Source organism: Canis aureus, chromosome 3 (genome assembly GCF_053574225.1).
Source record: "Canis aureus isolate CA01 chromosome 3, VMU_Caureus_v.1.0, whole genome shotgun sequence".
Lineage (NCBI taxonomy): Eukaryota > Metazoa > Chordata > Mammalia > Carnivora > Canidae > Canis > Canis aureus.
The window spans coordinates 20,847,208-20,870,012 of NC_135613.1; the positions used below are offsets into that span (position 1 = coordinate 20,847,208).

The following is a 22,805-nucleotide window of genomic DNA, read 5'->3' on the forward strand; positions in this document are numbered from 1 at the left end:
GTCCTTCTGGACTTACCTGTGGCCTGACTTCCTACCTCCCCACCTCCCCTCCACTCAGGACCACAGCAGCATCTGTTGTGCTAACTACCATCTCCGTTGTGCTAGAACAACATCTGGCACATGGCAGACACATCGGAGATACTGCTCCAGAACCCGACGATCGTCCCTCCCTGAATGGTCTTGCTGCGGCCCAGGGGTGGTGACCCCCTGACCCCGACCACCCCTCACCTGGTGGCCCCATGACTAGACCTGCCCCAATACAGCAGAGAAGCCACAACGTCACTTTTTAACATTGTTTAATGTTTCTCTCGGAGTCGCAGGGTGCGCGGGAGCCCTGAAGCTTAGGAAGGCGCCAGGTGACACCGCTGAGCTCCTCAGGGGATCTTAGTTTAAGCTGGTCATTGGCCAAGTACATGGAAGCCTTTGAACTGCAAGATTGGCTAATTTTAGCACGGGGCGCCCAAATTCATCCCGTTCCCAGTCGCCCTTGGTTTTGTCCCGCTTAGAGCAAAGGTGAGTTATGAAAGTCACGCCACGTTTTTCACGTGTTGTTTGGAGCAGGGCTGTGAGCACAGCCTCAGCCAGGGCCCCTTGGATGACCAGGGAGCCACAGGGCTCTCGGGGACAGCCCTTTGTTCTATTTTTAACCAACATCATGTTCCTGGAGGTGCCCCTTCGGTTAGACATCAAATGCCGGATAGAGCAGGTGCCGGCCGAGGATCAGAGCCGAGGGCACCAGCCTGGCAGGCCCGGCTTTGCCAATTCGGGCTGTGTGGTTTGCCCCATTACATCCCCTCCCTCAGCCCTCACATCCACACGTGTAAAATGGGCAGATTCTTTCGCTCTAAGAATCTGTGGGCCCGGCTGCTCCCCAACTGGCAGGTCAGGGAAGGGCACCACCGGGTCCCCTCCTGGTCACAGGTGAAGAGAGAAGTCCTGCTCTGAGCCTCAGGGACTAGTTCATCTGCAGGGAGGACACTCTCTCCTCCTCCCAGGCGTGGCCTATGCACACCTGGCCTTCTGGCACATCCTACCTGGCCTGCATGATCACAGTCAATTAATTCTGTTTTTCTTTGAATGCCTTTGGGCCCAGCCAGCTCTCCCTGGCTCCCTTTCCCTTTCTTACTTTCCACCCCATGCCAGCACTTCCTGGGGTCACCTCCCAGACAAAGGGTTTGCACATCCTCAATGAGGGGCACGGTGCCCTTGGATGTGACACCCTGAGAGGGACACCAGCACATGGATGCCGAGGCTGGCTGGGGGTGCAGAGCCTCAGTCTGGGCATGCAGAGATACGGGACAGACACAAAATGAGGCACATTCTATTAGAAAGGAAGGGCTATATTCATCCCAGACTTCGGCGTCAGAAATTCCACAGAAGGCTGTGGGAACAGTCCAGATTACAGGAAGCTAAAGAGATAGACCGCATAAATGCCTTCTCCAGTCAATGCTGGACCTGTCCTGCTGAGGGAAAAGCTGTAAAGGATATTATTTTGTCAACTGACAAAATTGGAACAGACAATAGGTTAGATTAAAATATTGTGCCAAGGTTAAATGTCCTGATGTTGGTAACTGAGAATATCCTTGTTCTTAAGAGGGAGACCCCCCCCTGCTCCCGAATATTCCAGGTCTCTTTGGCTCTCCACCTTAAAATGAAAGAGGTGATTTACTTTCGGGCTTCCCCCCCCTTTATTTTTTGGGTGAATCATGGATTCCTTTGAGAATCCAAGAAATCACTTCACATTTCACACTCTGAAATGCATGTACGTACATGCTTTGTGGCTTGTCACCTCCAGAGGCTCACTGGCCGTCTTGGAAACTCTCTGCTAAGAATTCTTGGACTGATGGTTTTCTGACAGACCTTCTAGTGCTACATTCTTAAGTTGTTTTTTTTTTTTTTAAAGACTTATTTATTTATTTATTTGAGAGGGAGAGAGAGAGCAAGAGCGAGCGAGCACAAGCAGGGAGAGGGGGAGACAGAGAAACCTGAAGCAGACTCCCTGCAGAATGTGGAGCCCCAAGTGTGTGGGGTGGCTCCATCCCAGGACCCTGAGATCACAACCTGAGCCAAAGCCAACTGTAGGATGCTTAACGGACTGAGCCATCCAGGCGCCCCTACAATCTAAAGTTCTAAAAGCAAAGCTCTAAAAGGGCTGTGATGTAGTCAACTTGCTCTCAAATGGTCAAAAAAATTTACTATTTATATATAATAAAACGATAGTAAATGATAAAGCAAAGCAAATGGCAAAACATGCTTTAAAAAAAGAGGTGTATTCAGGTATTGCATGTACGTACTGGTTTTGTTCTTGCAAATTTTTTGTTTGATGTTTCCCAAATAAAATGTTAAAGAATCAGTTGCCTAGTGACTAGTAATCACTCAGGAAGTGCAGCCCATTATTCACGTATCAGTATGAGGAGGAGTTATCAGCGTCCAGTGCCCCTGGTGAGAGGCAGGCGCTGGCAGGCACAGCTGCTTAGCCAGGCACCTGCAGGCCTCAGGTTGGGGGCCAGGAGCCCAGGTGGGTGGGTAGGAACAAGGTGGGCAGCTGGTGGACAGAGATCTCAGTGACTTTCTATTCAAACTTGAACTACTTGATGATTTTTGCTAAGGGAGTAGTTCTGTGGACAGTCAGGGACTATGGTTTGTTTATTTTACCTTTCTCCTGGCGTCTTACCTGGCCCTCCGTGGCATAGATTGTTGCAGTGAAAGTTGCTACCCAGAATCACATTCTGTCCAAGCCTGGAGGGACTTTCCTAACCACCTGGTCCAACCTCTCCATGGGATCAGTGAGAAAAGGAAGGGCCAGTGGAATCAGTCACCATATCCACTGTGATATGACAAAGGAAGGGTGACAGCTTGTGCCGGAGGTACCCCAACACAACCCTGCTTACTCTACTCAGGGTAGCACGGCAAAATTATATTCTTGTTGTACTCTTGTCTTGAATGTTTTCTTTGAGGGCTTGGGCCCCCTTCAGAAGAGCCTAAGTGCTAAAGCATGGTACACGAGAAAGAGTATTCTGCTGGAAACCAGGATGCTTGGATTTAATGAAGTAAACTGGCTGTGTGGCCTTGGGCAGGTGGCTCTCCCTCTCTGAGCCTTGGTCCCTTCACCTTAAAATATGAGACTTAATTTACTTAGTAATTTCTTATCCTTTCATAGGGGCCATGGATTCCTTTGAGGATCTGATAAAAATTGTTGGACTGGTTTCTGAAGCTATGTACTTTGAGATTCACATAATCTCCAGAGGTTCACAGACCCCCTCATGGAAGCTCCCTGCTTACATAGTATTCTGATGAGCTGTCCAGTTACCAATTTCTCAAGTCCTATAAGCCTTCAAAATAGAGTCAGTGGGTGGAGCCCCCACTGGCACCAGGTTGAAGAATTAACCTATCCATCCCCAAGTCACTTCTTGGGCTCGACTCTGGTTAGAGACCAACATTTTAAAGTTATCCCGATGGTAGCCACACTTGGGGTGCGCACAGCATAATGTATAGACTTGTTCAATCACTGTGTTGTACACCTGCAACTAATGTAACATTGTGTGTCAACTGCACTTCAATTAAAATAATAATAATAACAATAATAATAATAATAAAATGATCTGCGGGAGCTACGTCTATGACACAACATGAAATTGCTTGAAGTAAAGGGCCAGCTACCCTTTGCCTTTGGCTGGAAAATTTCAACCTTTGGCTGCACTCATGCCCATTGACCTCAGAGAAAACAAGCCCTTAAGGGACTGGTAAGACTCCTTTCAGCCAATGGGGAGGAAGAGACCACCTAGCAACTCACTTGTCATCTCTATCCCATCCAATCAGCATGAAGGGAAGCTGGCTAGACAAATTCTACTTAGACCAGTCCCTGGGGCTATTACTGGGGAGAAAAAATAGAGCGTTTAATTAAGCCCCACATGTGAGCAATCAATTCTAATTTTCCACTTCTAATTTGGTAGAATTTCCACCGGGCATGTATTAAGATGCTGTAGGATCTTGTAAGGTTGGGGATGGGCTTACCTAGGTTTCTTTTAGTCCTGGCACCCTTTTGCTCAGATGGCTGGAATATGAACCAGAAGAGAATGGAGCTGCCTAGGTGGAAGCCATCACAGGATGGGCAGAACTGCAGTGAGGAATTATTGCACCAGGCACACATGCAGCACAGAAAAAAAGGCCTCCCAGGAGAAGAGGGAGGGCCGGGTGTGGGGTCCGATGTGGCTCCCAGGCCTTCTACGGGCTGTCGAGGATTCTTCCTTGGTTCTGGAGGTGAGCTCCCCACCTCAATTCAAGGGGACCTGGCTAGAGGTGGGAGGGTGTCTAGAAATTCTTCATCCTTTTCAAAATCATTCTTTTCAAATGTTTTACCTTGGGATGCAGAGCTCTCTGTGCACAAAGCAACCCCGAGGGTCTTGCCAGAGCCCCTGTCAGAAAAATCACAGATCTGGCCAAAGCCCCACATATGGCAGAGGGAAAGGAGTTACAGTCACAGAGAGTGAAAATCAGGGCCTGAGTGAGCATTCAGGTCACAAGCACCCAAAGCTCATGAGACTGTGCTATTCACTTCCTGGGGCAGATGGCATGGGGTAGGGATTTTACAGAGGGGCTTTCCTTGTGTGTGACCACCGTGCCACTCTGCAAAGAACTTCCTTGGTGAAATGTCAGTGTGGGAAGGACTGGGGTCAACCTGTAGATTTGGAGGGTCTGGAGGGATGGAGGCATCTACCCTCTCAGCTGGGAGGGTTCCCAGAAGGGAATGAGGGCTACCCTTGGGATGAGGCTAGCTTGCAGCCAGATGCTTGTACAGGATGCTGCCCTGGGCCAGAGCCGGCGTGGTGCCTGGTGTTGCAGTCAGAGGAAGGCAGGTGACTGGCACATGGTGGGCCTGCACTAAATGCCAGCAGAATGAATGAAGAGCAGGCAAGCTGTCTCCGATGATGAAACACTGACGTGCTTACACACAGATGACATTGGATCCACCCATCCCTGACAACCTCACCACCACCATTCCATGTGGTGCATGTCCCAGTGCGCCTTCTGCAGTGGGTTTCCAGCCAACTGTAATGTGCACAGCTGTGTCATTCAAGGAAGGTGCCATCGAGGCCTCCCCCAGAAAATAAGTGACACCAGGACGTGGCACTCCTCATACAACTAATAATTAGAGGAAGGAGGTCCTCAGAACCTGTCTGAGCCACTTGGTCATTCTCTGCCCCACGCTGGTCTCCCTGCACGCTGCCTAACCGTCTTCATCCACACCTGCTGTGTAGCCACAGCACTGCTTCCTCCAGCATCTACCAGAAAGCCCAGATCCTCTGCTCAGCCCTCACAGCCTACCACCTTCCCATTCCCACCCCCTCCCAACTTTAGCTCCCAGAACATTCCTCCTCATTCAACCCCTCCTGGGTCTGGGTGAAGCCCTCTGTGAGCTGGTGGCTCAGGATTCATGGTTCTGGCCTCAGCACACACTGCTTTTAGCTTGAACAACTTGATCCTGCCTCTGCTTCCTCCACTGGATGCAAAGGGCTGAATCTGTTCGTGAATGAATACCTAAATTGACAAACATACTTAAATAAAAGCGGAGGAATTTACACTGGTCGTGCATGGCGGCAAGGGGCAGATTCTAAGGCTGCTCACATTTCTGCACTGAAGCTATACTGCATCTGCGGTGGCTGGCTGAGCTGAGGGTGGAAAGCCGAGGTCTCTTCAGGGCTGGAGGAACCAGCAGCAGGAATGGTTCTCTCCAGGGACAATGCAGTGCCCTGCAAGAGTTAGCCTCTGTCAGGGCCAAGAGCTGGATAATTGGAGAATGTCCCAATAAGAGTCCAATTGGCCAAGGAGGGCCTGCTGTGCTGGCAAGTGGCATGCCTGCCCAGGTCCCAGGCACATCAGGAGGAATGGCAGGCCACCAGCTCCCAATATGGGGTTTAGCACTGAGGCCAGTTCTGCCTTCTTGGCTAAAAGCTTCCAGAGCCGGGGAGGAGGCAGCAGCATTCGGGAAATGCCACTGGCGATGGTGAGTGGGGAGAGGACATATTGATCTCTGCTGGAACCTGCGATAGGGCTGGGTGGCGATATCTGATCAGAGGGGTTTGCAGTGACTGACCCCTCTGGTTCCTGTTGGTAGGGTGAGCCTGGAAAGAGAGCCTCAGGGGGAGGAATGGAGTTCTGTAGGGTCAGTTCTGTGCATCCAGAACCCAGCCTGGGGCATGGAAGACTGCAGGGGAGGAAGAGGAGTGGAGGATGGCTGACCTAACAGAAAGAGCCAATGTGCTCAGCAAGGTGCAGAGAGGGGGGAAAAGGCAGGGAGCATCCATAATGATAGCCAGAATTGCCATGGCCGGTTGGGTCAAGAATCACAACAAGCAAACAGCTGTGGCCTTGAGCCCCTCCCAGCTTTGGGAGAGACCCTGGAGCTCTAGAAACATCCTACCAGACGGTCTACACCTGGTGTTCTCTAGCTGGGTCAGCTGAGGGCGCTGAGTTGCAGTCCTGCCCTTTTCATGGAGGGTTTTGAGTTAAATGTAGTTAGTGGGCAAGGAGGGGCCCTCTGGGACCAGGTCGTCGACGTCACCCAGGAGTTCGTGTTCACTGGCCGTGGCGGCGTGCTGCAGGTGGCGAAGGCGCGCCTGGAGCTGCTCCTGCTCCTTCTTGAGCTCCAGGTAGGAGTGCGAGAAGGTGTGGAAGATGGATGTGGCTGGGAAGGCCATGATGAGGATCCCACTCAGGATGCTGCTGAGGGCCACCATCTGGCCCGGCACGCTGCGCGGGACCATGTCTCCGTAGCCCACCGTGGTCATGGAGATGACGGCCCACCAGTAGGAGGCCGGGATGCTGGTGAACTCCAGGACCCGCCCGGACTCGTTCTCGGCCACGTAGACCAGAGGGGAGAAGAGGGTGACGGCCACGCAGAGGAAGAGGAGGAGCAGGCCAAACTCGCGCGTGCAGCGGCGCACGGTGAGGCCCAGGCTCTGCAGCCCCAGCGAGTGGCGGGCCAGGCGCATCACGTAGAGGATGCGCAGCGCCCGCAGCACCCGCAGCGCCAGCCCCACCTTCTCCAGGTACGAGCCCCCGCCCAGCCTCTCGCCATCCTCCCGGGGCTCGCCCGACACCGCCAGGGACACGTAGTACGGGGAGATGGCCAGGATGTCGATGATGTTCAGGGGGCCTTGGAAAAACTCACACTTGTTCTGGGCCTGGACAAACCGCAGACAGAACTCCAGGGAAAACCAGGCCACGCAGACCGTCTCCACGATGAAAATATAGTAGCACTTCTGAGAGCACTCACCCTGGGGAGGCGATAAAATGCAGGATGAGAGTGGTGGGCGGCAGTGCTGGGAAGGGAGGAAGAAACCATGCCGAGAAGTGACTCCTTGTATCTGTAGTGACATCGACATCAGTATCAATACCATATATATCTATAGGTTCTATATAGATTCTATTTATACCATATAGTTTTTCTCTGTTTGTATATTACCTATCATCTCTCGATCTCAATTGAGCTCCGTGTGCTGTAGACTCTCAAAATCCCCTTTTTAGATAGCTCTCGAGTTGTGGCCGGGCACGTGGCCAGTCAGCTAGATCGGGGACCACCCTTTCCAGCCTCCCTTGCAGCAAAGTGTGGCCAAATAACAAAGAACCCACTCATGAAATGTGAACAGAAGTGATGTGTGCCACCTCCCATCCCAGGACTTAGGATGTTGGTGTGAGTTCCTACATACTTTTTCATTGTCAGCTGGGGCAACCCACATGGCCCTGCAACCCAGCCTAGAACCTACAGATTGGACCAATGCCCCAGGAGAGGATGGAGTGGGAAGTGGGATGGAGTGGAAACAATCTTGAGTCTCCAACTGAGAGCTGCTCACTCACCTCATCCCTCTTTGCAAGAGAAATCAGTATCTTTTTTTTTTTTTAATTTTATTTTCGGGAGGGGAGGGGCAGACGGAGTAGGAGAGAGAATCTCAAGCTGACTCCACACCGAGTGCAGAGCCAGATGCGGGGCTCCGTCTCATAACCCTGAGGTCGTGATCTGAGCCGAAATCAAGAGTTGGGGCCCCAATATCTATTTTGTTTTCTTGTCATTTTTTTAAAGATTTTATTTATTTATTTACAACAGACACAGAGAGAGAGGCAGTAAGAGACATAGGTAGAGGGAGAAGCAGGCTCCCTGCATGGAGCCCGATGCAGAACTCAATCCCAGGACCCCAGGATCACGACCTGAGCCAAAGGCAGATGCTTAACTACTGAGCCATCCAGGTGCCCACCACCCAATATCTATTTTGTTTAAAGCCATTCTATCTTGGGGCCTCTTTGTTATAGCAACCAACCTTCACCTTCACTAATCTAAGCCCCTTTTGTGTTCCATGCATTGTTCTAGTGTTGTCACTTCTGCTACATGTGATGTCATGAGCAGGCAATGTGACCCCATTTTATGCCGAGGATATGGTTCCAAGCAGTGAAATGACTTGCCTGAGCTCACGTACATAGTAGATGATCTCTCAGCCACTGCATGGTATTTTGTAACTTCCTTACCTACCATTCTTCATTCATTCATCCAACAAAAATGCATGGAGGGCTCATCTGTACTAGGCTCCGAGGCTCCGGGGTTAAAGTAGTAGAGAAGCAGATGTCAATTCTGGGAGATTGGAGCCTGGTGGGGCAGAGAGAGCTCCTGTGTCCCCGGTACAGCCCTGTGATGGATGATTGCAACTATTCACACAGGGTCTGTTGCCCTCTGGAGATTGCAGCTAGGTGGGGGCTACTGTGGATTCACTGTTGCATCATTCATGCTCCCTGCCTGGCTCCTGGCTCCCAATAGAGAGTTCCATTGGCCCCTGTGCCACTTAAAGCATGGCCCTCGGACCAAAAGCATCAGCTTCCCTGGAGAGCTTGTAAGAAACACAGAATCGTGGGCCTCACCCCAGCCCTAAGGAATCAAAACCTGCATCTTAACAATCTCTCAAGTGATTCATGCGCACATCAAAGTTCAAGGAGCTCTGGTCTGGCACAGTGGTTCTGAGCCTTGGCTGTACATTAGAATCATCTGGGGGCTTTGAAACCCCCTGATGTCCTGGTTAGGACCTCAGAATCTTAATTTAGTTGATTGAGGTTTGAATCTGTGCCGTAGAACTTTCCAGAAGTAATATATGTGTGTATATATATATATATACACACACACACACACACACACATATATATATATATATATATATATATATATATATATATATATATGATGGATGAGTGAATGAATGACCAAAGCTAGTTGCCTGAGTGGAAAGTAAGATGTTGACAACTTCAGTTTTCTTTGGATTAAAAACCTCTGAAGTGGAAAAAGAATTTAGTTCCACTGCCTGCGCCCACAGGAATATGGAATTGAAACGAAATGCTCTTTTTATGTCTAGAGGCTGGAGGAAGAGAGAAAATGGGGTGGTCTGTCTCCATCTCAATGTGCCTGTCTGTGTCTGTGACTCAGGTTCAAATCCCACACTTCCACTGACTGCAGATCCATTGTCTTCTCTGGACTTGTGGTTCTCTACACTGGGAGAAGTGTGGTGAATGGAAATGAGCACACAGAAGTGAGCAGGCTGTTGCACCTGCAGGCACACGATATACTGTGGCTATGTGTGCGAGATGATGCACAGGTTACAGATGATGCACTGTATCTCTCACTGTATCTACCACGGTAGCTATCCTTGTGAGATGATCCACTGGTTATGGGCACAGCCGGCCTGGTCAGTACAAGGGCAACAGTACCCTTCTCCTTTCCCTGGATTTTACAGGAAGGGGAAGAACTTCTCAAACATACAAGAGGTCTTTGCCCTGACCATCTAGGGTTTGCTTCAGAATTTGGGAGTGTGGGATGTCTGGATGGCTCAGCGGTTGAGCTTCTGCCTTCAGCTCAGGGCATGATCCCGAGGTCTGGGGATCGAGTCCCACATTGAGCTCCCTGCGAGGAGCCTGCTTCTCCCTCTGCCAGTGTCTCTGCCTCTCTCTCTATAATATCTCTCATGAATAAATAAATACAATAAAAAAAAAAAAGAATCCTGGAGTGCCACAAGTTTTGGGCCCTGACTCCCTAGTCTTGCTGCAGACTTGCTGTGTGACCTTGTAGTGGTCCCTGCCTCTCTCTGTGCTTCAGTTTCCAGTGAAGAGGTTGGAACAGTATTTCTCAAAGTGGATTTAGCACACCCTGCATCAGAATCACCCAGAGTGCTTGTTACATATGCAGATTCTTGGGCTCTCACCACAAAATCAAACCCTGGAATGGGGCCCATGAATCTGCATTTTGGCAAGCCCTGCAGTTGACTCAATGGCATCTGGGAGTTTTTCAGACTCTGGGCCAGATTGCCCCTACAAGGCCACTGTTGTAACATTCTGGAAGTTTTCTCCTTGGCTTCAGGACTTCTGGTAGCCTGGGAAGAACCTTTCCAGACCATTGACTCAATAGCTCAAGAAGGTGACTCCTGAGAGGTGCACAGGCTCTGCGGGTGCTCCTCTGCCTCTGTGTGGGCATTTGGCTATTCAAGGCATGCACTACCCACCTCCCTCTGGCCTGGCCTGCCGGCCACCTCCCTGCACTGCAGCAAGCCCTCTGCTGCATCACCACCCTGTGCTGCTACTCTGCTCAAATCCTGAAACCACCCTCCCAGCACCAGTCCTCTGAGAAATGTCCCCTTTGAGGTGGGGATTTATGGGGTCTGAGCCAAGGAAATGATTCCTAGGCCAGCCACGTTTGGAGAAAAATAGGAGGGAAATCAAAAACTTTCTTTTTCTCTGAGGAAGCTTTTGGTTGTATTTTGTAAGTAGGGTGAACAACTAGTCCTGATTTGTCCACATCTTTCCTGCTCTGAGCACAGAAAGTGCCAGGTCACCAGAGCCCCATGGTCCTGGGCAAACCAAGATGGATGTCACCTCCCTGAGGGGCCTCACCACCGGTGGATAGAGGTCTGCTCTGATTGCTCCATGCAGCCAAGAGTGCGAGTCAGGTCTATGAAGACCAGAGGGTGAGCGATGCCACGCCGTGGGTGCTCTCACATGCAGAGGAGGATGCACTCTTCCATCTATGTGACATTCAAGACAGTGGACAAAATCACCCAAACAGCGGCCACCTCTGTGTGGGGTAGGGATGGGCTCTGAGGGAACACGAGAGAGCTTTCCAGGCGAACAGGAATTTCCTATGTTAAACAGAAGGTGCGGGTGATGCGGGCATACGCAGTTGTTCAGTTGTACAGCTAAGATCTATCCCTTTCACTGAGTGTACATTTTACAAATAAAACTGAAGTGAATGGCAGTAATAATAAGTGATTGGGGTGGGGGAGGGAGTGGAGCAGGAAAGAACAAGAGTGACTCATGGTGGAAACTGAGTCATGGATCCTTGGGGGTTCAACATCATTCTGTTTACTTCATAAATGTGTCTCATTTTTGACCATGAAAAGTTAGAAAACCAATCAAGGTCAGAAATCAAAACCGAGAGACACCTGGGTGGCTCTGGTTGAGCATCTGCCTTCAGCTCAGGACATGATCCCAGGGTCCCGGAATCAAGTCCCACGTTGGGCTCCCTGCAGGGTGGCTTCTTCTCCCTCTGCCTATGTCTTTGCCTCTCTCTGTGTGTCTCTCATGAATAATAAATAAAATCTTAAAAAAAAAGAAATCAAAACCTCAATCAGATGCCACCACACTCACTAGGAAGGCTGGGAGCATAAGGACCAAGTATTAAGTGTGGGTGAGTCTGTGCAGAAGCTGGAATGCCAAGCATTCGGGTGAGAATCTAAATGGTGCAGCAGCTGCGGGACAGGGGGTGGTGGCTCCTCAGAAATTGAACACACGTCCATTAAGCTCCAGACCTTTGGTTTCAGCTCAGGTCATGATCTCAGCACAGTCTGCTATGACTCTCCCTCTCCCTCTGCTCCTCTCCTGCTCTCTCTCTCAAAAATAAATACATGTTTAAAGAAAAAAAAAAAAACAATAAACACGTTTGCTGTATGACTTGGCAATTCTACACTTGGATATTCCTTCAACACCAGAAGGAATTGAAAACATCCTTCTACCCAAAAACTTGTCCACACGTGTCCACAGCTGCTTTATCCACAGCAGCCAAAAGCAGAATCAAACACAAATACCCATCAGCTAATGAATGGATAACCAACCTGTGCTGTATCCACACAGTGGAATATTATTCAGCCCTAAAAAGGAAGCTCTGATACCTGCTACAGCGTGGATGAATAGCCCTTGGCTCAGTGAAGAGAGCCACATGCAAAAGAAAACCACGTTTACAGAAAATGTCCAGAAAAGGCAGAAGTATGCTGATGATTGCCGGGGGCCAAGGGGGCTCGGGAGAATGGGGAACACTGGGACGGGGCGCAGGGTTTCTTTGTGGGAGGATGAAAATGTTCTGGGACAGAAGAGATGATCCCCTAAGTATACCCTAAAAACCCCTGATGTGTGCACTCTACAAGGGGACCTAGTAGGATACGGATTATGTCTTAATAAAAAAGAAGCCAGGGCCCGAGCCTGAGCTAGGCAGGTCGGTGGGTGAGGCACTGAGGGGCCCCACGACTTTGCCCTGAGCCTTTAGGCTTAGGAACAGCCCTGGGGTCAGAGGACAGGCAGGGCTCTGCAAGGGCAGACCACTGTCGCTGGGGGCCCATATGGACAGTCTGCCCCGCAGATGATGCAGGTGCAGGAAGGGCCAGTTCCAGAAACACCATCTGGGAGGGACTCGGGGCCAGAGTCTTGACCTTGGAGCTTTCCTCACACCCTGGGGCCATGGAAGTAGGCCCGAATCAGGCACTTGCCACCCCCTGGTAGCTCAGCGCTTGTCCCTATCTGCTTAGCAGCTCAGGTCTTCTCCTTTCTGCCTGCAAATTCCTCTATCCATGCCCCGGCCTGTGGTCCAGAGTGGCTTCCTCGCCCTGCTGACTCATTCCTCGGCCCGGCTCACCCCTTCCCTGGGAGCCAGTTCTCTCTATCCTCTCTCCCCCCGGGGTCATGCTCCTTTCTGCCCCTCTCTTTCCTGCACCCCAGCTCTAGAATACAGGGGCTCTGGGAGCATGGGCCAGAGGGCAGGTGGGGGTCGGGGTCAGGCATGGAGCCAGGGGCGTGTGATGAAGCAGGAAGAGCAGGTGAGCCACAGTGAAGCAGGAGGAGTAGGTCCTGTCCAGGGAGTGGGGAACGCTGCCCATATAGGGCAGATGATATAGGGAGACGAAGCTGGAGAGGGAAGAAGAAAACCCAAAACCGAAAAGCCAGATTAAGAAGAATCCCCTGGAGCAATCACCAAATGTCACCAAACACGGGGAAGCTACTGAGAGCGAGGCAGTTCTTTATGGAGCTGATTCATGATCTGAGAAAGTGGCAGGGGAGGGTGAGCTGGCTCCAGCATGAGGCTTTCCGTGAAAGGGAAGGCGGTGGAAATGGCACCCCACGGGGTGACTTCGGTGACCCACCCAAGAAAGGGCATCGTTCCAGCGAGGGGCCCCTATAGTTCCACCTGGTGTTTAAAAAAATCTGTCTGCGTCCTCCTTTCCCCGGCCCTTAGCAAGATGTTGGAAGCACAGGCAGGAGGGAGAGCGCTTTGCGCCGCTGGGATCAGCGCGCATCTCCCACAGCAAGGTCCCTGAACGCCCCCAGCAAACCTCCAGGGCAGGACTAGAATCTAAAGTGGAGGAGAAACGAGCGAAGGCTGAGCTGGGGCTAGAGAGAGGCTTGTGCCCGTACTTGTCACCACTGGGTCTCGGGCACAGAGGAGGCCCTCGGGAAAGGTCTGCTGAACACACGACTGAATGGAGAATAAAACAGAGAAGACGTCTGAGCCACCCGCTGCTCACCGTGGCTGGGAGAGGCTGATGGGCCAAGCGGACGGGCAGGTGGAGGAGCCAGAGGGGTGTGAGCTGAGTCCCTAAGGGGGTGTCAACGCAGCCAGGGGTGGCTCCCTGCTGGTGGGTGCGTGACGGCTAGGACCGTTCGGTCCTCAGCACCGGCTTCTGAGTAGGTGAGGAAACAGAGGCACAGGACAGGACGGTGACTGGTCTCAGGGCGGAGCCAGGGCGCGGCAATGCTGGGATCTGAACTCTGCCGCGAGGAGCTAGAGATCCTGGCTCCTCTCCCTGGCGCGCTGGCTACTGCCTAGCTGCTGGATCCGGGTAGCAGCAGGGAGGAAGGCACCGGTCAGGAGAGGCGGAGCAGGTGCTCCATCCAGAGGGAGGGAAGTGCCCTGACCAGCCCAGCTGTCCGGCCAGGGCCGTGGCCACATGGCAAGGGGGCTGGGGATGAATGACCAGCTTGATCGTCATGACCGAGGACACAGGCAGAGGGAAGCGTGGAGCCTCGGAGACGGTGGCACTCGTCCCTGAATGATGGGATAAGCCAACTGTGGCCTGCAGCGACAGTGGAATATTACTGGGCCCTCAGAAGGATCTTCATCCTGTGCTGGCCCAGCCTGGTACAGTCTACGGCGCGGATGGGCTCTGAAAACACCACGCTGAGTGACAGAGGGGGTCACAGAAGGCCACAGGGGTGTGATTCCGTTTGCGTACAATGTCTGGAATAGAGAAATTCACGGAGGCGGAAGGCCCAGCGCTGGTTGCTGGGTGGGTGGGGAGGGATTGGGGAGTGAGTGCTAATGGGGACGGGGTTTTATTTTGGAGTAGCGGAAATGTTTTGGAATTTGATAGAGGTGGAGGCTGTACAATATTGTAAATGTACCGAATGCTACCGGGCCGTCTAGCTTTGGGTGGTTAATATTACCTTATGTGATTTTCACCTCGATTAAAAACCAGGGACCGGGATGGCCAGCATAAGTGCTCCAGGAAGGTAGGAAATGTATCTTACTGTCTCCAGCGCCTAGAAGAGCATCATTTGTAGGCACTCAATAGCTTGCTGAATGAAGGGAAGGGGGGACGTTGTGATATCCTGTCGACCAGGACCTAACGAGTGAATGTAATGGGACTGATGTTTATTAAATGCCTCTCACGCATCAGCATTGTTCCCACTGCTGTGTGCAAATCACTCTGAATCCTCATTATAATCCCATGGGGGGAGGGCCGGGAGCATCCCCATTTTACAGATGACCAAACAGGCTCATGGAGGCTAAGGGACTCCCCCGAGATCACTGAGTTCATGAGTTGTGAGGCCACGATTCAAACCCAGAGGACCTGCACTCTGAACCATCCTGCTGGACAGGGCTGTGCTTCTCAAACCCCAGCGGCCTCAGAGATGCTGAATGCTGCGGAGCTGAGCATCCAGACCAGAGGTAGAGCAGCCAAGCCGTGAAAGTCGGTGTTGTGTGACCTAAGGAGTCAGATTTCAGAACCAGCTGGTAGATGAGCTCAATCCTGGCTCACATAACTAACTGAGCTTTAGAAAAGGATAAATGAAAAAAAAAAAAAAAGAAAAAGAAAAAAGAAAAGGATAAATGTTGCCCAAGCCTCAATTTACTCATCTGTAAAATGGAGGTGGTAGTAAGACCTATTTCTTGAAATGTTGTTCAAAGATTAAGTCCATTGATCCAATGCCAGCCTCATGGAGGGCACATAAATAAGCACGGTGCTTTCCTCCCTTTCGGGTTGAGCTCTTCCAAGGAAAGTGGGAAAAGCTGGATGCACTTGGGAGGTGCTTAGGCACGTGGCATGGTCCTTGTTGTCTACAGGGCCTCCTCCCTCTTCTTTTGTAATTTACCAACCTTGAGTGTAGACCCAACTGCCAAGTTTACTCCATGGGAGGTCACTGGAAAAAGGCAGAAGGAAAAGCAAAAGGAAAGCTGCCTCTGCCACCCAGCACGACACCGTGTCTGATGGAGGAGGTCTGTGGGTCCCAGTCCTGGCGTGTCTGTCGACCCCTGTGGTGTTAATTCATCTGAACAGATGGATGCTGCTAGGCCCCCAGGACGATGTGGCCCCCAGGCCTCCTGGCAGGGCCTGCCCCCAGAAGCAGCTGGCCAGCTGAACATCCCTGAGGGCAAATACGAAATATCGGACAAGCTTGGTGCTAGAGAGAACATTGTCTTTTTATGTAAATGTAAAGCAGTCTTGGGAAAAAAAAAAAAAAAAAAAAGACCGCCTCCCCAGCCTCCTGGTTCTTTAAATTACCATCTAAACAGGGAAACACACTTTTTTTGAGGATAGCACCTCCCAGCCTCTCTCTCCGGGGAGCAAGCACACACAGAGGTGGTTTCCACAAGGTGAAAGCGCAGATGGGGACCCGGGCCATGGGCATCACCTCCTTTTATCCCAGGAGCTCCTGAGCCCAGACTGGGGCCTGCTGGGCCTGCGGGCTTCCCAGTGACCTCTGATTTGATCTCCAGAGTCCCCAGTCAACAAAGCCTAGGTTCAAACCTTGGGTAATTTTCAGAGTATTAGGCTTTGAAAAGACCTTGTCCCTCTGCACGTTCTAAATCCTGGCTTCTGGGAAATCCCTGAGGAACAGGTTGATGGAAATCTAGGGGTCCTTCCTCAGCAGCTGAGATCAAGGGCGTCCTTCTGGGGACGGGGGACAGAGGCCACTTATTTTTGTCCTAATTTTTTACTGCAGTGTCCAAGTGTAAATATTTCTGCGAACGAGCAGGCTCTTAAATCACATGATTTGGTGCTAAAGAATAAAACAATGTCTGTGTTTGGAGCTATAGTCCTCCCCCCGGGCGGGGGGGTGGGGTAGGGGGGAAGCTGTTTGAAAGTCAAACATTTTGGTTGGTTTGCTGTAGGACAAAACATTTATAGGTTGCACAAGATACATGTTATTCCCACACATATTTATTGAGAGCCTACCCTGTGCCAGCCAGGGTCTGGTTCTCCATTTAAGTCCTTTCTTTCTGGAAAGTTCTCCAGATTCTACTATATTGCCCTGGGATATATCTTCAAGGGAAGGGAACTTCCCTTAAATTGTCAACTGACAATTATGGGCCATCCACAGGGTTCATTCATCATATATATGTGTTCTATTTATCAGTTCCCTCCATCTGCTGTAATGTAAGTTCCGTGATTAGGGTGAGGGGGAACCATGGAGGAATGTAGAGCAGGACAGGAGCAACATTTTCAATTAGGAAACAAATCCAGTTCTGAGTTTCAAGCTCTCTAATAAACTTCCCAATGAAATGTTAAGATCATATGTCATTTCTCAGACTACTTGGCCCCTGGGGAATCTCCTACAAGTTCCTGGAAAAAGAGAGCAAGAGTGGGCAGGATAACCTATTTTGCTGTTGCTTCCTGGGGCACAGTAACTTAGAAGTTAACTCATCCTTGAGTTCCCCCCATCCAGTGAGACTGACTGGGAGGCTCAGGACCCACGTAACAAGCAGGAAAACTGAGAGCCAAGAATCTTGGTTCTGTAACTCCAAGGAAAAAGCTAAAGGCCCGGTGCCTCCCTTTCTCCACCTGAATGTGGAGCTGGGATACCCACCACATTGGCTCAAGGAGGCAGGGATTGGGCCAGGGACAGTACATGGCACAGAGTAGCCGCTCAGCAAACACGTGGTAAGTGTGTGGAGTGTGTGAACCCTCACAGCGATGGTTCTCCGTTTTGCGGAGGATGCAACCAAGGTTCAGGGGGTTGAAGCAATTTGCCTGTGGTCCGCAGAGCCGGGAGAGGCAAGCCGGGCCTGCCTGGCCCACGAACACCATGGGGGGGCTTGTGAATACCGTGCCCACTATGGGGCAAAGCCACCTCATGACTTTTGTGGGCCCTTGGCCCTCCATGAGCCTTTTCCTCCAATATAATAATAATAATAATAATAATAATAATAAATTAATTAACATTAAAAATGATCTTTCACAACTGCATTGGTCTAAAAATGCATCCAATCCACACTAGATGATAATCTCTTTTTCTGTTGTTTTTAAAGATACTTAGACATTTTCATGGGCCCCTAAGTCCCGTGGGCACTGGGCCCAATGCCCGGTGGTCAGGGGCCACTCACCTTGTCTTCCTCGGCCCTCAGGTCGGGCATGGTGCTGACACACAGGCTGACCGCTGTGGTGGCCACGAAGAGGATGGACAGACAAGCAAAGACCTTGCCGGGGAGCCCGGAGTGCGGGTTTTCCACGGTCTCCCGCAGCCAGTGCATGAAGACCCCCCAGCGAGAGGGGTCCCCCGAGGGGCGCCTGGCCTCCTGCCGCAGGTGCAGCGTCTCCTGCTGGCGCAGCTCGGCCAGCTCCTCCAGCTTCCTGAGCAGCTCGCGCAGGCAGCATTTCTCCAGGTGGGCCTCCTCGATGCCCCAGTAGGCCAGCTCTTCCCGGAAGGACAGCACGCACGTCCCCCGCAGCAGGGCCAGCCGGCCGGCCGCCAGGAAGCTCACGATCATGCCGAACGCACTGGGGCTCCGGTCGAAGAAGAACTCCTGGTTGTCCTCGTCGTAATCATCGCAGAGCTGTGAGATCTCCTCGTGGTTGCGGCACAACCTGAGTTTGCTCAGGCGGCTCAGCGGAAAGTCATCCAGGGTGCTCCAGGGGAGGACGTACCGCCTGCCCCCGACGTTGACCAGGATCTCCTTCTTCAGGTCCGCGGCCGGGGAGGCGTCCAGGGCGCCCACCTGGCGGGCCCTGCGGTAGTAAAGGCCCTTGGCGGGGGGCGGCTGCAGGGGGCCAGGCAGGAGCGGACTCAGGGGGCTGCAGGAGGCCCGGTGGCCATGGCCGGGAGGCAGCCCCCTGGCTCTGAAGGGCATGGGCATCGCTGGAGATGTTCTGCAAGACAACGGGGAGAAATCAGTCTCGGGCCAGGACACTGCCTCCTGTTGCCTTTGCTGCCGCTGCTTCACGGGTTTATTGGGCACCTCTTACGCACCTGGGATCTACCTGTGAACAAAAGGAGACGATGGCATCCCTTCCCGGGTCAGAGCTGTGCCACTTCCAGGCTCTGCAGTCTTGGGCATGTGGCTTAACCTCTCTGATCTCAGCTTCATTCATGCCAATGACAAGTCTGGTACCAAACTTACAAGGCACAGTTGGTAAAATAGAGCTTAAGAGTGTTTCTTGACTTCACCGCTGGGTTCTGATCCCTTAGGGACTGCCGGCCCGGGCGGATTACTCAGCCTCCGTGAGTCATCCCTACAGGCTGGGGTAGTTTGAGGACCCATCTCCCTGGGCACGGGGAGGGTTATGTGCAATAATATACATGAGGCGTTACTTCGGAACACTTCTAGAACACTTCTCAGATGCCAGGCACCAATCTACCTGCTTCCTCTATATTAACTCACCACCACAACAACACGACATAAACATTAGTATGCTCATTTCACAGATGAGGAAACTGAGGTACCGAAAGGTAAAGTAATAAGGAATGTGACAGTGCTTGGCAGAGTGTCTGCCCCGTAGGAGCAGCTCCACAATGACCTTATTTGCTTCCTCGGACTTTGCTATCAATGACAGCTGTGCTCCACGTTCTCGGAGCGCTGGCCGTAGCCCCCCTTGCCATGAATCCCTAAACCAGTGACTCCCCCTCTCTGGACCTCGGTCTTGTTATCTGCAAGGTGAAGGGGCCTCTAATGTTCTCTCCATTTCAGACTTATTTGAGGCACTTGACTAGAATAAGGGTTTTAGATGTAGCCCGTGCATTTAAAAAAAAAAAAATCTCCAAAACCTCTGTCATCCTCGGCACCCTGCAACCATTTCCTACACTATTCATTCTGGCCAGAGCTGTTTCCAGAGCATCTATAACCTTACATTCCAATATGCACTCCAATCAAGAGAAGAACTCGACAGCTGAATGGAAATAAAAGTTCCTCTCAATTTCAGAGCCAGTTGGATTCCGGCAGGCAGCGAAGAGTTGAATCACAGCCCGAGCATTTCACACTCGCTCACCACGCAGCGTTCTGTTACTCTGCATGCATTACTTCCTTTACAACGTATGGCCAGAGGAAGATGAGCAGCCTGCAGAGAGAAAAGACTGTTTTGAAATCTGAGGAGTCCCTCCCGAGCATTCTCATTTTCCCAGTGCAAAGCCCCAGACTCAGGGAGCTGAAGTGACTTGTCCAAGGTCACGCAGTGAATCCAAATCCAACCCTGGACTCTGTCTCCCAGCCTGGGGCTCTTTCTAGAACACTGCCCCCACCACCACTACCAAAAAAAAAAAAAAAAGAAAAGATAAAAGAAGAAGAAGAAGAAAAGAAAAAACCTGCCCTGTCTGCATTCACTGCGCAGACCCAACTTTGCCATCCACGGCCCCCCGAAACAGCAGGTGCACAAAACTCCGTCCAGAGCCCAGGAAAGGGATTCGTTCAAAACAGAGCTTTGGACAAGGATGGTAACAGTGTCCTGCAAACCCCCAGCCCTGCAGCAAACACTAACTTCCTCCCCTGAAGTTTAACTCACCTTCTCGTCTCAGGGAACCTTTTCCAGCTGTTTCTCTGCCGGGCGAGGGGAGCCCGTGTCTCAGTGGCCGGAGAAGAGACAGGTTCGTGGTGGAGATGAAGGAGAAGAAAAGAAAAATTCTGAACACGGCAGTTTCTGGCAGAGTTAGTTTCCAACCTCTCTTGCCTTGCCTCTTCCCGAAAGCAGAGGTACATTCATTCTGCATCTCTCTCCAGCAGCCACAGCACGGCCCCCGGGCAGTGGGCTGGGGTTTTTACAAGGACCCCGAAGCCCGTTCCCCCGTGAGAGGTGAGAGTCCAAGGGGTTCATGCTGGGAAGGCGCCAGCCAGCTGTCCTGCTTCAGCAGTGGGCTCTGCGCTCCGAGCCCCACAGGGACAGCCAGTGTGGTCCTGCAAGAGAAGCGGGGGCGGGGGGGGGGGGATGGCTTAGAAATAATCTCTCCATCACCAGGCTGCCGGGAGCAGCAGCAGCCGCCGCGGCTCTGCCAACTGCCTGGGAGGCAAGGAGAGCTGTCCTTCCCTCCCCTCCAAGGAGGAGCATAACTCGGGAGAAGCAGAGGGCGACTTGGAGCAGAGCGCCGGGGCATCTGCAGCTACCTGTCCCCGCACTCTGGAGGCTCTGGGGGTTGCTGATGATGCGGAGGTGCTCGGGTAAAGGCTGCCGGGGGGACTCTCCTGCTTCTCACCAGCCCAGGGACAGGTTCAGCCAGAGAAGCCCGGCATCCGAGTGCCGGGTGGGAGCTCCAGAGGCTGTGTGCTGGACTAGGAGGAGGGGTGAGTGTGGAGTCACACACGCCCAGGTCCCCTGCTCCCTGGTGAAGAGCCAGGTGATCTTGGGCCGGTGACTTAGTGCCTCTGAGCCTCAGTTTCCTTGTTTGTAAAACCTATGGAAATGGTTCAGAGAGGTCACATCAGAAGCCACGGAAGAGGCTTCTGCTGTGGGTTTGGCTTCCTGGTTTGGCTTCCCGGAGGAGGAGGCCCAATTCCAGGACCTGGGTCCTAGCCTCAGCTCTGCACCACCATGCTGTGTGTCCTTGGTCATTCCCTTCACCTCTCTGGGCCTCAGTTTTCTCAGTGGTCAGATGAGGACAGTCGAAACCGTGATGGTGCAGACTGCAGAGCCATCTTCCCCTGTAGGTGCTCGATGTACATTGGCTCTTCTTAATTTTCTTAAGAGGTTCTGGGGCCCAGTCTCTTGGCTTCCGAAGGTGAGTTATTATCAGTTCCATTTTGCAGATGAGGCCGGGAGGTCCAGGCGAGAGATTTGCTCAAGGTCACCTTGCCAGTTGGAATCTGCACACGACAGAGACTGAGTTTGACCTGGGGGTGGGACTCCCTGCCTCAATGTGGCAGCTCCTCTCTGACTGGTCTCCTGTAGTGAGTGTTTGAGTGTGACTCCAAAAATACCAGGACCCCACATGGCCCAGGCTTCACCCTCCGAACACTGAGGGAGACCGCAGGGCACCTGTTAGTGATGGACGTGCTCTACACCCTTCCCCTGACTCCCCAGTTCTCTCAGACTCCAGGGCTCCTCCAACACTTCTCATAAACCAGACTCCAAAATGATCTTTCCAGCTCATGCTGGATTTTCCCCTTTCTCTCTCTCTCCCTGTCTCCCTACCTCCCCTGTTTATTATTGATCCCACCTTAACCTCTGGCTAATTGTCCCAGCCTCTCAGTCAGTCCTCTTTGCATCTGGAGTGCATGGGTTCAAATCAAGAATTTATTCATTAATTTGTTTTAAAGATTTATTTATTCTTTCATGAAAGACACAGAGAGAAAGGCAGAGACATAGGCAGAGGGAGAAGCAGGCTCCCCACAGGGAACCCGATGCAGAACTTGATCCCAGGACCCCGGGATCACGACCTGAGGCAAAGGCACAGTTCAACCTCTGAGCCAGGCGTCCCAAATCAATAATTTAATTAATTAATTAATTAATTAATTAATTTTTAGTGAAGGAGAGGGGGAGAGAGGAGAAAAAGAGAGAAGAGGCAGAGGGACAGGGAGAGAGAGAATCTGAATCTGTCTTCATACCCAGTGCACAGCCTGACATGGGGCTTGATTTCATGACCCTGAGATCACGACCTGAGCCAAAATCAAGAGTCAGATGCTTAACTGATGGGGCCACCCAAGTGCCCCTAAATCAAGAATTTAACACTTCCCTGCTGGGTGAACTTGAGTAAGTTTTTTACCTCTCTGTGCTTCAATTTCCTCATCTATGAAATGAAAACGATAGCCCCCACCTATTGATTTGTTGTGAGGACCGAACAAGTGAATTTTCACTTGTAAGGCTCTTATAAGAGCACCCGGTGTGAAGGAAGTCCCATTTAAATTTTTGCTGTTATTCTGAGTATTATCTTAACTTCTGCCCAAGTCGCACAAGAAAGAGTTTACAAGTTTTACAAGAGTTACAAGAGTTTACAAAGTTTTAAACGCTGTTAAGAAGTTTTTAAAAAAGAGAGACAGAAAGGGATTGCTCTAGTACAAGCCCCTCATATCTCAGAGAGGGGACGAGGGG

The 22,805-nt window shown here is 51.6% G+C and overlaps 1 protein-coding gene across 2 annotated transcripts; it reads right to left on the reverse strand.

The window, feature by feature from the left end:
- Positions 1-279: 279 nt before the first annotated feature.
- On the reverse strand, positions 280-21,014 carry KCNG4 (potassium voltage-gated channel modifier subfamily G member 4). Of its 2 annotated transcripts, XM_077891027.1 has the most exons (4): positions 20,289-21,014; positions 19,641-19,847; positions 17,900-18,662; positions 280-7,277 (listed from the first exon to the last, which is right to left on the reverse strand). In XM_077891027.1, exons 3-4 carry the CDS (start codon positions 18,647-18,649, stop codon positions 6,507-6,509), a joined length of 1,521 nt encoding a protein of 506 aa, XP_077747153.1. In that variant the 5' UTR covers positions 18,650-18,662; positions 19,641-19,847; positions 20,289-21,014; the 3' UTR covers positions 280-6,506. The 2 variants fall into 2 exon arrangements, with proteins under 2 accessions (XP_077747153.1, XP_077747152.1); XM_077891026.1 differs by lacking the exons at positions 19,641-19,847; positions 20,289-21,014 and adding an exon at positions 18,763-19,607.
- Positions 21,015-22,805: the final 1,791 nt, after the last annotated feature.

Coding starts and splice junctions, on each gene's coding strand:
- KCNG4 (XM_077891026.1), bottom strand. CDS start 18,884: ATGAATGAAGCTGAGATCAGAGAGGTTAAGCCACATGCCCAAGACTGC. Junction 18,663..18,762: donor TGTTCACAGGTAGATCCCAG/GTGCGTAAGAGG, acceptor GTTGTCTTGCAG/AACATCTCCAGCGATGCCCA. Junction 7,278..17,899: donor TGAGGGCCGAGGAAGACAAG/GTGAGTGGCCCC, acceptor TCGCCTCCCCAG/GGTGAGTGCTCTCAGAAGTG.